The following is a 17213-nucleotide window of genomic DNA, read 5'->3' on the forward strand; positions in this document are numbered from 1 at the left end:
AGGCATATTCTAACAGATAAAATAGGACATCCAACAAAGAAACAACATGTAAATAAAATGATATTCAATAGTCATTAGTCCTCCATTTATACCTTAGCCTTAACAAAAGATCTCAACAAAAATCCGCATTCTTCCATCATTCATACACATGCTATATAATTCACATTTTCTTAATTCAATCAATTTCTATGATATAACAATTGTTTTTCATGACTTTAATATCAAATTGAAAAATATTAACACAAATATTCTAAAAATCAAATCATAATTCTAATAATATTAATACTCATTAAAGATTTTCTGAATGTACTTTGTAAATTCTCGAGAGAAACTAGAACTATCTAAACATTTTATTTACTAGATCATTAAAATGACCTCATAACAATACGTAAACTTAAATTTTCAAAATATTCAACATCTACACGATCGAGACTTGAGAATTATCTCTAATTAGGAGTTTCTAGGCAGTCCTGTTGTCCAATATTAGTCCATGCGGAAGATAACCTGAGCTCCATGCTGAGGTCTCATAGTAGCTAGAAGCAAAGGGGCATGAGTATAAGATGGTGAAGTCTCAAAATAAAATTTTTGCAGAATCATGGTCAAAACTAATTTTGCTTCCAACAAGGCAAAATTCTGACCCACACATATATATGGACCTGCACCAAAGGGCATGAATGCCATTGGATGCTTTGCAGCCTTTGCAATTCCCTTACTAAATCGCCCTGGGTTGAAATCTTTGGCATCACTTCCCCACAAAGCAGGATCATGGTGCAATGCAAGGATCGGAATCATAAATTGAGTGCCTGCAGGAATTGACAGCCTCCCAAGTTCTGTTGTCTCACATGCCTGTCGCGTTATAGCTACTACAGGTGGATAAAGCCTCAAGACCTCATTTATAATCATTCCCACCTGCAAAAACATTCACACAATATTTTATGAGATAAATCCAGAATACTGCAATTGAGTTCAAATCTCAGTGCTGGTTCAACTATGATTGTTTATAAGATAATTAGACTGGTATCCAGATAATTTATGTTATTCATAGAGAATTTGGGTGTGTTAGATGGTCCTTACAATTTTGAGGCGACTTAAGCTGTCTGCATCTGGATATTTGTTTCTCCCACATACTTCCAACACCTCTCTGCGACCTAGCTCTTGCCAATCTTGATGTATGCCCAGCAGTATTATAGTCCATGTCAAGAGCACTGATGTTGTTTCATGACCGGCAAAGTAGAAAGTCTTACATTCATCAATGATTTCCTCTGTACTCAGGCTTACATTACTTTTGACATCGACTCTCCCCTGCTTCTTGCTTTCAGACATCATTAAACCAAGCAGATCGGCACCATAACTACCAGTTTTTCCCATCTCAACAGTCTTTTCCCTGGCATCTATAACTTGTCTTAAGCATCTTCTTATTTCTTTCTCCAAATTCCATCGTTGCCTATTCTTTGTAGTAGGCAGAAACCTGATGAAAAGATATAGTTAGAAAATATGTGGCACTCTCAACTGTAACCCCATGTTCCCATGCTGCTGCTTAAATGTAAAATCTGCTTAAAATTAAGCAATTGTAGTGTTCCCATGGAAATTTTTAATTGAGAGGAAAGAATAAATTAGAATCTTTTCCTATTTTCATGCAGCAGCCACTGCTTAAAACTTAAAAACAAGCTTTGAAAAAAAGGGGGGGCTGAAAATAAGCAGCCACTGCTTATTGAGAAAAATAACAAGTGGCTCCACAATTTTTTTTCCCTCTTTTTATGTTTCCATTTTTTTCTCTAAAATTTAGGTGAAAATTTATTATTATTAAAGATTATATTAAAAATATAATTTAAAATAACTGCTTGTTTTTATAAGCAGCAAAATTCAACTTTCATGGGGCCACCAACTCCACAAATTGCTGCTAAAAAATTTGAGCAGCAGCTGCTAACCAAAATAAGCTAAGCAGCCTCATGAGAACCTGCCCTAAGACAAATATTGGAAAAGCTCTCCAACGACTATTTCAAGGAAAACAAGAACACACTCAAATCAAAATTTTGATTGCATTCTCTGACAATTAAGATTGACAATTGTACTGTCACAAAGCTGAAGTTTGTCACCTGAAACCTGGAATATAAACACTGCGAAATAATTCAATTGCAAGAATCATCTGTTTGGTCTGCATATCAAATATATGTTTTCCCTCTGCAAAACTGCTTCCAAATGCTGTACGGGTAATAATATCTGCTGTGAGATCGTTGAACTCCTTTTGCACTTCAATTTCTGATGCACCTGACAATACCAATTTACTCCATTCATCCAACATACTGGCACTGGTTTTCACAATTGTTGGAACCATACCCTGCAGTTGACAAAGCATATCTTCCCATGATATTCTAAATATAAACTTCAAAATAGAGAAGATTACCTACAAAATAATCTGCAAAGATTCTAACAGATTAGGGTCTTTAGCAGTCATGTTCAAGGAATATATTTATGATTGAAGTAATTTGTACGGATTGGAGTTGAATATCGGTTTTCAAAAGCACAGCCAGAACATCTCAGTAGTATCTCAACTCAATAGAACTATAGGCCTACTCTCCACTCAGTATCTTCCCTCTGCTAAGGAGTATTTTGGAAAAATCTTCACTAAGCCCTTGACATCACACATAATCTTCCCTATGCCAAGATGCCTTCAGAGATGAATTCTACTCTGTCAAATTGACCAGGGTTTTGCACTCAGATATAACCCTTCATTAAGGTATGTCAACTCAGGGCAGCAGGGACATGGCCCTTAATATGGGATTACCCTTTGGGGATGGAGACATTCTTTGGGGACTCTAATTGACCATACAATTCTTGGGGATCTGGATATCCTTGGAATTACACCTAAGAAGGGAAATCAACCTGGCTCTGCAAATAGTGAAGGTCTAATAGTGTGCCTCTGCATGTTTGAACAACGGAAAGGAGGTTTTATCCTTCTTGTTTGGGCTGGTTCAACAATCGATCCTCATGAAATCTTTGGAAGGTCTATGTGCAAAGTAGATCTATGCTTATTTGTCAGAAGGAACTTGACAGATTTCTCTCTAAAATATATTTCAGTTTATTTATTAGATCATTCTGTTCCTACTTTAGGAAATGAAATAGATATACATTATCTTACCTTCAAGAGATCCATATGGAAAGCAGGATTGATGATCTTCCTGTGCTGAGCCCATTTCTCACCTGCCAACCCCACAAGCCCCTGTCCAACCAGTTGCCTTGAAAGCGGATTTCCCAGAATCTTTGTATAGTTGCCAATTTTAGTGGAACATATCTCTTTAATAAGCTCAGGGTGGGGAACAACCAGCCTGGCACGAGGGCCAAACCAGTAAATAAAATCCTCACCTATATCACATATTACAAGTTTATTAATCAATAGGGTTTTCAGAATTCTGCCTATTCTTCTTAATAGGCGACTATTTCAAGTTTTAACAACTTACCAGCAAAAAAATCAATGGTACTAAGCAGGAATTCCAGTAATATGATTAGTAAAATATCATATGCTTAAAAGTATGCAGAATACAGGTGTACCGTAGGTTTTGGTCCACTGATGAACATGGGGAAGAACTCGAGGGAGTATGTCATGTGAGAGTGGCATGGGTTTGGATTTCTGCTCATCGATCATTCTGGATAAATCTGTGGTATTCCCATAGATTAGCTTGTATGGAGGGCCCCTGATTCCTTGAGCTTCGAAGGACTTTTTCACTTGCAGAGGCTTCCACCATATCGTTGTTGAAATCTTGACCAAAAACAAAACTAAACCAGCACAAACAGCCGCCAAACAACAAAATACCCACTCCATATTCCAGGCTTCAGATTTGCAGTAACTATGTTTATGCTTCCCAAGTGTAGGATCCCTTCTGTTATGGCACTGGCTGTGCAGCGTACAAAATTGAAATAATTTATTTTAATATTTTTAATAATTTTTTATTTATTATTATTATTTTTGGTTATATTTGTAAAATAATAAATTAATAATTAATAATGTATTTATATTTTTTATTTATTATATTTTTCTATTTTTTAAGCTATATTTGTAAAATAATAAATAAATAGTTAATTATATATTTAATTTTTTTAAATAATAGGCTATATGTTTAATTTTTAAAAAATTAAATTTTTTTAATTTGATTTTTTTAAATGTTTGATTATATTTTTTAAACTGAAATAATTTATTTTCATATTTTTTACAATTTTTTTATTTATTAATTTGTTTGAAATAGTAATTTATATTAAATTAATAATTAATAATGCATTTAAAGTTTTTAAATAAAATCAAACATAAAAGAAAACGCATAAAAACTTAAATTCAAACTATAGCATTTTTGTTCAAATTTAGTAAATAAGTAATAAAAGTAGAATGCATAAATTATACACAATATTTGTAGTTTATTCTACACATCCTGTCAAACTTATTTGTACATATGATTTTGAAAATGAAGTAACAACTTAGATTTTTTTAATATTTTTATATTACTTTAACTTAAATTACATTAATTTTATTTCATCATTTATTTATAAAAATAACTTAATAATAAATTTACCATTTTTCAATATCTTTTACAATATTTAAATCCTGTATAACAGTAACCAATTAAAATCTTTTTATTTTAATTTAATCAATAAAATTATAATTAAACAATAATAAATAAAACTAAATCTAAAGACATGCCTTTTATCTAATATTTATAATCTTTTTCCAAAAAGAAACTAAAATTACATTAACATAAGAAATAAGTAAGTTATTTTAGCATTACTTAATTTTATTTTCTTTCTTAAGTAATTTTTATTTTCCATACTAAAAGTTTTGGTGAAATTATTGATTCAAACCATAAAAGTTATTTGGATTATTAGCTATAGCATCCATTTTGGTATTTATATTCTTCCAACCAACCATTAAAGATAAGTTTCACACCACATCACAATTGAAAATTGAAGAAAAAAATGAAAAAATCACACTTGAAAATTGAATAAAAAAATGAACAAATCATTTATATATTGAAAAGGGGAATTGAGCTTTACAAATTTAAATTTTTTAAAAATTAAACATATAGCTTATTATTTAAAAAAATTAAATATATAATTAACTATCAATTTATTCTTTTACAAATATAGCTTAAAAAATTAAAAAATATAATAAATAAAAAATTTAAATACATTATTAATTATTAATTTATTATTTTACAAATATAACCCATGGAAAAGTGGCTCTGCGTTTTCTCGCGCTGCATCCTCGAATGAACTCTGCATCCGACTAAGCATTGCAACGTGGCGACCGCATCAACTAGGGCTCCTCTACCGATGTCACAGGTGTGCACGTTCCATTCTCCTTTTGTTTTTTTAAAAATATAAGATGTCTGGCCCGCCTTTATTACCCTCTGCAGAAGACGTTACTTCTGCCAAAACGCCCATCAATGCCTCCGTTGCATCCCCTGCATCTAAACCGATTAACAGCAAAAATGATAATCACAATGTTTTTTCATCAACAAAAACCTTCTCTGAAGCGGTGGCCAACACCACTATCGCTGCTTCGGCTAAATTTTGTATATCACATCAGCAAGATGAGGCTGAGCCAGGTAAGGGCTCTGTGAACACCTTGAAACCTTTTTCCATTTCGCCTAATCCTGAAATGCTAGGTGAAATTGTGAGGGAAAAAAATAGATTAAAAAATTTTGCCATTTTCTTTGCTGCTGTTGATATAGAAAGATGCCCTGCTAGGAAATTTCTTGATGATTGGTTTTACAATTATTGGAATATCAAGCTAGGGCATAGCATATCTTTCTGTAGGCAGGTGCAGAAGGGGTTGTTTGTTATCTTCTTTAAAACTACGGAAGCGCAGGAAGCTGTTCTCAAATGGCAGTATTGGAATGTGGGTAATACTACCTTTCGCGCATTAGCATGGACTCCGGAAGCTATCCATGAAGAGGTGCTTGCTCTGTCGGCACCAAGATGGATCATTGTTAAAAATCTGCCCCCATATCTTTGGCGTTTCATTACCCAACTCTTGGAACCACTTGGTAAGGTTATTAGATTTGATGATTCTACTCGGCCGGTTCCTCACATGGACGCTAGGGCTTTAGTTTCGATTAAACCTGGTATAGAAATCCCTTCGGCCCTCGAGATCAACATTCTTGGAGAGGTTATCTCATGTCCGCTGGAAATCCTTGGGGGTCTGAATGCTTGTTTTTTGTGTAAAAAGGAAGGACATCTTCGTCGAGAATGCCCCATTATCAATAAAAAAAATGGGGCTAATCCTAATCCTAAACCTGTTGATTTAGCAACTATGAAAAACACTGTCCCTCCTGCTAATACCGCTGTGGTATCTCCAGTGCTATCTCCCACACCTGTTACGCTCATGAATGATCAAGCCTCTACCAAAATGGCCGAATCCACTATAGATGTTAATATGACTGATGGGTTTCAAGAAGTCCAAAGGAAATCAGACAAAAAAAGAAGGAAAATTGAAAACCCGGAAGCTCAAGGTAATAAAACTAACAAAGCTAACATTCCACCTGTGACTCCTACGACCTATGTTCCTCCCACACCAGTTAATATTAATCCTACCTCCGCTAAAACTAAGACCTTCAAAGAAATTGATGAAGGATATTTTCTGGAAATAGTTCCAGCAAATAAAAGTAACAAGATAACTATTCCTACCGAGCCTACAAAAGACCAAAATATCTCTACTCTGTCGCTTAGACCTGAAAGTGGGAATGTCTGCTCTAAGATTTCTGAAGCGGAAGCGGATGACTTAGAATGGCAGAAAGATTTCCCCAGATCCAAGAGACGGGGTAGACCTCCGTGGTCAAAAAACAAAAGTCCTAGCGGGTGCGGGACTGAAGAATTATCCTCTCAAAGCATTTCTAACAGGACAGAAGGGTCCATGGAACTTATTTGCGTTCCCACTGACAACAATCTAGAATGAATTTTATCTCATGGAACGTAAGGGGTCTTGAATCCCCGGATAGGAAATATATTGCTAAGCGTTTTTTAGACACTATTAAGAAAAAAGATTTCATTATGTTACAAGAACTCAAAGCTGTTGATTTTATGTTAGATTGTAGTCTTGACATTATCTGGAAAGACTCCATAAAAATCTGTACTGCTCACTCAAAAGGTAGGGGTGGTACTGCGCTGCTTATCAATCCGAAATGGACCAAGTACATTATGGATAAAGGTCGATCTCCATGCAATAGTTCTGTGTGGGCATCTTTCTGTTTCAATAATGTTTCCTTTGGAATATGCTCTGTCTATGCCCCTAATGACCCTATGGAGAGGGCTGACCTTTGGCTTTGGTTAACCTCCCTTCCAGACATCCCATGGATTTTGGGAGGAGACTTCAATATGATTGAATCTCAAATTGATAAATCGGGTGGCAGACCCTTTAGCTGGAAGCCGGCTGAGATTGACCATTGGAATAATATGATCCAATATAAAAAACTTTTTGATCCTATTAAAAACAATGTCAATATTTCTCCTAATCTTAGATACACCTGGTGTAACTTTCAGCAAGGCTCTTCCCGTATATATGCTAGACTTGATAGATTCTACGCTCATTTGAATAGCTTTTCCTTTATCCCTGATAAATTTGGCAATGCTGTTTCGGTTCATCCTACGGCCCTCTCGGATCATCATCCCATATCTGCCTGTATCAAACTCACATGTATTCCTCAAGCCCCTCGGAATGGTAACTCTAGATATATCCTCAATACTTCCTTGCTGGAAGATGATGACATCTTGATTGCTATCCAGCTCATTAGTTCGGTCAATAAGAATGGATACCCGTCCCTTTCATGCTGTGATAGATGGCAAAAAAATATGCTTGCTTGGAAAACCCTGCTTCAAACAATTGGACAAAAAGAGGCCAAGAATTATAGATTGGCTGAGAGAAATCTCGCTGATAAGCTTAAAACTGCTGAAACTCTTCTGCAGAATGACCCTTCCAATCATAACTTAGTCACTATTGTTTCGGCCGCTAGGGACAACCTTCGCTTGCATCAACAAAAACTTGTCAATGGTGCCAAGCTTAGATGCAGGACACATTGGATACAAAACGGTGATAAAGGCTCCAAATTCTTTTTTAACTATCTTAAGCAAAAATATATTAATGAAAATATTACTAGCATTTATGTTGATAATAAGGAGTTAGTTGATCCTAATGACATTAAGAAAGCTTTTGCTAACTATTACTGTACTCTGTTTACTTCCGAGGATAACAGAGAATCCTCTGCTCTCAGGAACACAATTAGTTCCATTATCCCCAAAAAATTAACGTAGACCGATTCGGACACTCTGGGGCAAAGTATAACTAAACAGGAAATTATTAATGCTATCTCTTCTCTTAAGAAAGATAAAACTCCTGGTCCTGACGGGATCCCGGCTGAGTTTTATCAAGCTAATATTGGATGGATAAGCTCGGATCTCCTTGACCTTTATAATGAAGCCTTTAATAAAGGGTCTTTGGGTAGTATTATCAACAGAGGTATTATCAAGCTTATCCCTAAAGAGGGAGACAAAACAAATATAAAAAATTGGAGACCAATTACCTTATTGAATGTCTCATATAAAATTCTTGCCAAAGTATTAGCTCGCAGATTGGAAAGCATCTTGCCTAAATTTGTTGGATCCACTCAAACTGGATTTATTAAAGGTAGATATATCTTGGAAAACCTCATAACCAACTGGGAAGCAATGAACTGGGCTAAGTCTTCCAATCAGAACGTTGCTATATTTCTCTTAGACTTTGAGAAAGCATATGATAGAATTGAATGGAATTTTATCGATATTATGCTCAAGGCCTTTGGATTCCCTAACATCTTCTGTAACTACATAAAGATCCTTCTTAAAGATGCTATGGCTCAAGTTGAAATTAATGGATCCTTATCTGATCCCTTTCCTCTGACCCGATCTATTAGATAGGGATGTCCTCTTGCCCCTGCTCTTTTTGTCATTGCTTCTGAAGCTTTATCCTATATTCTTACTAATAATACTATATCCCCGGCTGTCAAAGGCATCACCTTACCTAACAATGAAGAGTTGAACATCTGCCAATTCGCTGATGATACTAGCTTATTTGTTAAAATGGAAGATATTAACTTTAGTTATCTTACCAAAAAGCTTGACCTTTTCAGCAAGATTTCGGGTGCTAGACTCTCTCAAGGCAAATGCATTTGTCTTGGCTGGAACGAGCAACCTCCGGGTTGGTTTTTGAACTATGGATTCCAATGGGGGGGCCCCAACAATATTGTCAAATACTTGGGTATCCCTTTCGCTGTTGATCCTTCTATTAAGGATATGTGGATCTGGGTTAAGTCCAAGATCACCAAAAAGATTAATATCTGGTACAACCGATCCTTGTCTCTTGCTGGAAGACTTCAAGTTTGCCAAAAAATATTATCTTCATACAACATATACTACGCTTCAGCTTGGATGTTTAACAACTACCAAATATTGGAAATCCAGAAGACCATAAGGAGCTTCCTTTGGTCTGACGATAAAGGTAACAAAAAGCATCACGCCGTTAATTGGGATTGGTGCAGTACTGATAAAAAATATGGTGGGCTAGGCCTGAAAGACCTCAGGCTCCAAGGTATAGCTCTTGCCACCAAATGGGTCTCTCACTGTGTTGAAGGAGATGAACCTTGGAAAGTACTTGTCAGAAACAATATTTTGAGGGGCTACCCAAAAAAGGCTAAATCATGGAAAGAGCTACCATTTGCTGATATATTATTTGGCAAATTACCAACATATGTTCATGGATCTCCTGTCTTTAAAACCATATGGAAAGCTTGGGAGTCCTTGAGACACTTTATTTCTGATAATTTCTTTCATTCGGACAGCCTTCTTCATGGTGAGAGGTCCATATGGTGGAATCTGTATCGCCAAGGGAAGCCTCTTGCCCTGACTCAAGGCTGCTCGGCTAAATTCTGGAATAAATTAGGAATCTCCACCTTCATTGATTTATTTGAGAATGACTGCTTGATCAGTTGGGAAGAGTTAAAAAATAAATACAATCTTCCGGCCGCTCATAAAAAAACTTACTTCATGATATCTAGAGCTTGCTCAAATATCCCCTCCAGATGTTTCATTGACTCACACAGATACAGCAATAGCAAATGGACGGATGGCACCCTACTATATAAAATCAAAGCTAAAAATTTATATAATTCTTTGAATAATAACCAAGATATTATAAAGCATGTGAATAACTTGTGGTATACTGATCTGGAGATGAAGGATTGGAATAAAATTTTTAATAGAATCTGGAAATCCTCTATTGATCCCAAGATCAGATGTTTTAAATGGCTTATGATGCTTAATAAGCTCCCCATCAAAGGCACTTGATGCCTAATGATCTCTGTTATCTTTGTAATAAACCTGAATCATGTAGACACATATTCTTTGAATGTAAATTTGCAAAGAAGATTTGGGCCTTATGTGGAATAACATACCCTAAATTCATTGATATTTTTGAAATAGCTACGGGCTATATACATGGTCTTAAAAATGATTCTAATATGTTATGGTTCATTATCTCCTCTAACATTTTATGGCAGCTTTGGAAATGTAGAAACGAAGAAAGGTTTCAAGGTGTGCATAGATCTCTTACTGAGTTGTTCTTAAAACTCACCCTTCTTAAAATTTCCTCGCAGGTTTGTATCACAATGATGATCGAGAAGGAAAAACTTATTAGATTCCTCAAAATGGGACACTCCACAATGTTCGTGTTTGAAATGAAAGACGGGTACGATTACCGTAGGCACATGAACAACTTGGCTCTCTTCAACAAAACGGTGAAAAAATTACACAAGGAGATAACCAAAAACAAAAGTGCAACTGATGATTAGATAAAAAAGATTGCTCAAATCCAAGCCAATAAAAGCATAGCTTGGATGGAAGGGCCTCTTGGATGGACTGCGTGGGTGGATCAGTTTGAAGATTTACTTTATTAATCTCTTTCAAGTTTCTGCTCTTTTGTAAATATTGGTTCCGTATGTAATGTAACTTATATACTCATTTTTTTTGGTTGTGACACTCTCTCCGTGTGAGGCTTGCCTTCGGAGCTGATTTCTTCTTGGGACTTCTTCGGGCTGTTTCTTCTCTTTTTGATTACTCTATTTTTAATATAAAAAAAAAAATATAACCCAAAAAAATTAAAAATAATAAATAAAAAATTATAAAAAAATATTAAAATAAATTATTTCAATTTAAACATATAATCTTACATTTAGAAAAAACAAACTTTCCTCCCCCCACGGACTTGGTAAAAAAAACTGAAAAAATGTCACGGGAGTGGGGAAGCAAATCTGGGCACAGTTCCCATAGGATTGAAGGGACAGCTCTGACAAAAGACAGTTATGGCATGGGGATCTGTCCTTTTTGCAGAAGTCATGTACGTCGTACGTGGGATGGTGGATGAGGATGTATGGCATGGGGCGGGCCATTTTGTCCGTTGCATAGCCAGTGCCTTCTGTGATTACGCCAAAGGCATCTCCTACTATGGAATGGACGATCTCTAAAAATGCATCCACGACTCACAAGACACGTCAGCGGATGCAAGACGATTGGAAAGACTACAACCGTCGATCGGTTTCACTATTTTTTTTACAAGTTTTTCTCGTCGTTTCCCACTTCTTGTTTACATTTACGTAGAGGCATGCAAAACGATTCAAACATCTACCGCCATTGATCAGTTTTCGTCAAATTTTGGTAGCGCTTTCCTCAGAAACTTTCACAGGAAATGGTGACATGACAACCGTATTGATATGACCTTTACTTGCTTTTACACGAACGGACGCCGTCAGTCGTTTGCATTGCCAACCAAGTTCGAAGTCTTATTTATGGTGGCCATAAATAACCGGATTGAAAGTATAGCTATCAGATCGAATATGACGGAACGTCAAGAGTGGGCCACACTCGCTACCACTTTCCTCCCCTCGGTAAAGGGTACCGCCATTCAACATTAAAAAAAATGATAAAAAAGTATGTTTGTCCGAATCCAATAGCCCGAGCACTAAGATTTACGTGCTCTTAGTTACATGGAATAGTGTTTTGAAAAGTAAAAAACAAACCTTTAACCAAACCTTTGATGATGATCTAAAACTTTGTTGAGTATTTTTATTACTTTCTTATTAATATAATATTTAAATTAAATAATATTAAAATATCTTTTTTATTATTTTTAATTTGAATAAATAAAAATAAAAAAAATTTAAAAGTTGAATTATGTGTTATATCATATAATTAATTTTGTGCACCTTCATTTAAATAATAGAATATAATTTAGAATAGTTAAGCCTAAAAATAATAGAATAGAAACAAATAAAATAAATAATAGAATAGAAACAAGAAAAATTTAACATTCACAAAATTAAAATAGATTATAAGACAAATAGATTAATATATTTAATTAAATATGAATTGTAAAAAGATGATAATATAATGTGAATCATGTTTTTTAATTAATTAAAAGTCATAATACAAAATAAAATAAATTTTTGTCACCACAAAAAATCTCTATCATTTTTTTTTTGAGGCTTACAAATTTTGTTTTAAAATTTCCTTTGAATTCTAAAACTAGCACTTGCATCAAAAGGGGTGCAAGGATTATGTGTAAGATATATAGATGAACTATTTGACATGACGAGGTTTTGTCACATTTATTATTAGAGAAAAGTAAAAATTGTAGGAAGTAAAAATTGTCTTTATTAACAATAATTAAATAGAAGTGAATGGTTAATCCAAAAATGTGTCTCTAGTGCATCAGTGTCACATATACTATGCATCTTTGAGTACAAAATTAACTATATTTAGTGATGATTTTTTGTTCAATAAACAATTTGACATTAAATTTAATCACTCTTTCACAGGCTATTCAAGATTCTTTTCTTATTCCCTAAATTACTTTAACCTCTTAGTAAATGAAAATAGAACAAATCTTAACTACTTTAACAAATCCAAATATATGTCAATATTTATTGTAACAAAAGCATATGGCCCCTTAGTGATGAAGTTGAATGGCTCCAAATGAGCCCCACCAAAATAAATAAATTTAGTTGGCTCTCCAATACTACCTATTTGTGGGCTCTGATGGATCATGAATGTGATCCGAAACAGATGACTATTATTTCATGTAAAAGTATAATGTGGTCGTTCACATTTTCACATACTATAATTTTCTGTTTTTTTTTTTGGGAGGCTTATAACTAACATTTTGCTTAATAATAATATGCATAGGAAAAGGTTTGGCATTGAATATTGAATCATACTCCTAGCATGGTCTTTGGAGCAAATTGGAGCTTAAGTAAATCCATTTAATTTCTTTTACATGGAATGTGAAATCGAGTGTGAAAAAATATTAATATCATTAAATGACTAAATTAATAAATGAAACACTTGATTAATTTAGATGTACATTGGAAATATTTAGAGTTCATACATTCAATGATTTTACTTATTCTAAAATAATTTTTAAAAAACTAAAATTAAATTTAGCAAATTATTTTAAAATATTTTTGAGAATTTTAGTTTTTATATGTGAATAGATTTGGTTAATTTAAACATATAAAATTGAGAAGGTTAATTTATCTTTTTTGTTTATCTTTTTATTATGTAATTGATATTTTAAAAGTTAAAATATTTTCTATATTATATAATTGATATAGTTTAGTTTTTAATATTATTTTTTAAATAAATTATTTATGAAAAATGTAAAATATTTGTTAATTAAAAAGATATCAAAAGTCATTATTTTTCAAAACTTTGATATGTGAGAGTGAAGTTAGTTGATTTAAATGTATGGAATTTTAAATTTTAAATTATATTTTTTATTTATAATTATTTAAACAAAATAAGACAATAATTATCATATTGTGAATATTAGAGTAAATGGTGTAATCTTTCTATACATCCATCTCCATCTTTCTCTCTATCTCTCTCCCTTCCAACTATATCTCTCTTATCTCTCCCTACACTTAATATATCTATCTCTTTGCTTGCCCTCTATGTTCTCTCTATTTCCCTCTATGTCGCTCTCTCTCTAACTATCTCTATCTCCATCTCCATATCTCTCACTCAAACACACATGACCACCCACCCCCCCCTTCGCCCCCCCCCCCCTCTCTCTCTCTCTCCCCTTTGTGTATTACTTATCTTTATAACCTTCTTTATTTCTCTCCTATCCCCTCTATTTCTATTTTCCCATATCTCCATCATCCTCTCTATCTATATAAAATAATCTCTATATCTACCCATCTCTTATTCACGCCATCTCTTGGTCTCTCTACCTCTATCTATATCACTTATTATATCTTTATCTTTCTCTCTCCACTTCTCCCCCTATTATTGTCTCCCTCTTTCTATCTCTATTTCTCCCTCTCCATCTTTGTCTCTCCATCCATCTCCCTCTCACCCCGCCTATCTTTTCCAAGTTATATCTTATCTCCCTCTTTTCATATCACTCCCAAATTCTATATCTCTTTGATTCTCCTCTCTCCTCTCTCCTGTCTCTATTTCTCTCCCTCCCTTTCCCTTAGTCACTATCTATTTATATACATCCACTTTTGTTAAATGGCCTGTCAATTTTTCTCATAAATTACATATAAATGTACGCAAAAAATAGACCATTTTAAAAAAAAATTGATCTTCCACACCTATTCGGCGTACCCATTGCACACCAAGGTGAAATTGCTAGTTCATAGCATATTTGCACAAAGAAAAGAAGCTGACTGTTGAGTAAACAAAGATAAATAAATGCACAAAGAAAAGGACCTGTTTATTTAGTTCAGAATTGACGTAGCTTAGATTTGATTTTTTTGCCTGGAATGTCTGCTTCAGACGAGGGAATCTATACTAACCAGCTAGCATATAATGCAATGGGCACGCTGATGGTGATTTATATGTTACTTTTATGAATATTATACTAGTTTTTATAAAAATATATTTTAAATCTATGTTTGACTTTTTTAGGCATATATTTAGGCATTGTGACACTTGACTTATGTGGTGTGGGGCAGGGTTGCAATTAGACATGTCGAGTATTTGAATCAGCTCAAGAGCATAATTTTGGTGAAAATATAAAGCATAAGATTAAAGAACCTAAAAAATACATATACAATTCAAGAATTATAAAATCAACTTCATGGATATAACTATAAATTATTGAATTAATGGTAGTGAGGGAATCTAGAAGCAAGTAAGTAGCTATATATCTTCTCATACCAATCTTGAGGAGCGTGTTTGCAATCTTATAATGAACAATAAAGCTTGTAAACAAGTGAAGAGTAATACAAAAGTATTGGAGGCTACTCCATAATAGATCTCTTCATGAAAATGTCCAAGCAAGAAGATGCTCATCACATCCAAGCAAGAAAGAAAAAATGCAATACTAAGAATCAATCTTGGAAATAGGAATAAAATCCTCATACCAATGTCAATCAATGCCTTGAACTTGTGAAAATCCCTTAGCTACAAGATGTGCCTCAATTAATTTTCCATAGAACCAACTGTTTCATATTTCATTCTATACACCCACTTCCAAGAAACCAAAATTATTTGCTTGGAGAGGCCTATACAAGATCCCATGTGTAAATTATTCACCAAAGAACATACATTCACTAATGTGCCACTCTAGAATACCAGCAACATTCAAGAACCCCTAAGGATAATCTAAAAGAGCATGACTCAAATGAGTACGATTTGCTACTTTTGTACAAGTATGTAACGAGAAGTAGATCACCAACTAAAGGTCTAACCTCCTCAAGAGTAGTGTAAGACAAATGGGGAAAACATTTAATAGGAGGTGGTATATGAGTACCATAATCATGATCATCCTAAGTACTAAGCTCCCTCAAGTGATAAAATAAGGTAGAGTAGGTATTCATGAAGTAGGCAACACAACATTCATTTTTATGTAAAGTAATCATGATATTGGATATATCACCAAAATTAAACATCCTGAGTGATAGGATGAGACAACCTATAAGTCTTCACATCCTCACAATAGGAAAAATAATTAGAGACTTGACATTTTTTTTCCATAACCTTATTCCAACCATCCAAAAAGAATACCTAGACTTCACAAACAATACTCTAAGGAAGAAGCACCAAGCTTAACATGACATTAAGACTCCTTGGGAATCATATTCTACCCTACCTTATGAGGCATATGGTTTTAAACATAGTTAACACAATTGAATACTTGGGCATGGACCTAAATTGAATCATGCAACTAGCCATCTTTTGTATAGTCTTGTTATTCCTCTTGGCTCTGTTCTTCACAAAAAAATATTTTTGACAACTTGCCCAATTAATGAAATTTGAGTTTAGTGGACTTAGCTATTAGAGAACCAAGAGGTTAATGAACCATTTCAACCATTGAAAATTCCTTTCTTCACTTTCTTTTTTATCATTGAAGAACTTGTTTGCTAAGTGCAAACTTTTCCTTCTTCAACAAGATGACCTTTTAACGAAACTTCCTTTACTTGAACCAAATTTTGATGAACTTATCAATTTGCAAACCTATCCCTTCACTAAGAAAGAAACCATTACTTAGCAAAATATTGATATTTTTCAATTTGGAAAGTTTGACTAGGGAAAAATAAAAGGTAAACACACCCATCAAGAACATAAAGTCACTAAGATGAAGGGACCAGTTAAGGAACATATTTAAGGGCTCAAGCTCATGACTTAAGTGAGTGACAATCGGGACTAGCAAGTCAATTGTAAATTAGAACAAATGGGTACTATAGCCATACTTGAAGCTTAAAGTTTTGGCTAGGGTAGAGGAAGAAAACCCTCCTAATTAGTAGAACAAACCCTAAATTTGCAAAGGTGTAGACAATTTTGTCTCCCAAATTTCCCTTATAATTTTGGGATAAATTATTATTTGGGGTTTACTAATGCTATTGGTTAGTTATTACCATGGGAAATATTATTAAATATAGAATCAACCTTATTTTTGTTGGATTTTATGTCATGATTGAGTTTGGTTCAAAGTTGCCCAAAAGTATGAAACTATTCTCCATGCTTGGGGTTTGAGAGTAAGAACTATATTATGAGGCCTCTCATTTGTACCACCTCCATAATGTTGGACACTTCTTCATGATTTTCCATGATATTCATCATATTGTGTGTCACAATGAGGTTATTATGAAGTAGGATGTCTTCAACCTCATTTCAATAGGTTAGTATTAGAT

At 34.0% G+C, this 17213-nt stretch overlaps 1 protein-coding gene across 1 annotated transcript; it reads right to left on the reverse strand.

The window, feature by feature from the left end:
- Positions 1-248: 248 nt before the first annotated feature.
- On the reverse strand, positions 249-3897 carry LOC131076913 (cytochrome P450 734A1). The gene is made up of 5 exons (XM_058014264.2): positions 3550-3897; positions 3140-3363; positions 2097-2338; positions 1075-1468; positions 249-909 (listed from the first exon to the last, which is right to left on the reverse strand). The coding sequence occupies exons 1-5, from the start codon at positions 3818-3820 to the stop codon at positions 484-486; spliced, it is 1557 nt and encodes a 518-aa protein (XP_057870247.2). The 5' UTR covers positions 3821-3897; the 3' UTR covers positions 249-483.
- Between the last annotated feature and the right edge of the window lie 13316 nt (positions 3898-17213).

This window comes from Cryptomeria japonica, chromosome 10 (genome assembly GCF_030272615.1).
Source record: "Cryptomeria japonica chromosome 10, Sugi_1.0, whole genome shotgun sequence".
Lineage (NCBI taxonomy): Eukaryota > Viridiplantae > Streptophyta > Pinopsida > Cupressales > Cupressaceae > Cryptomeria > Cryptomeria japonica.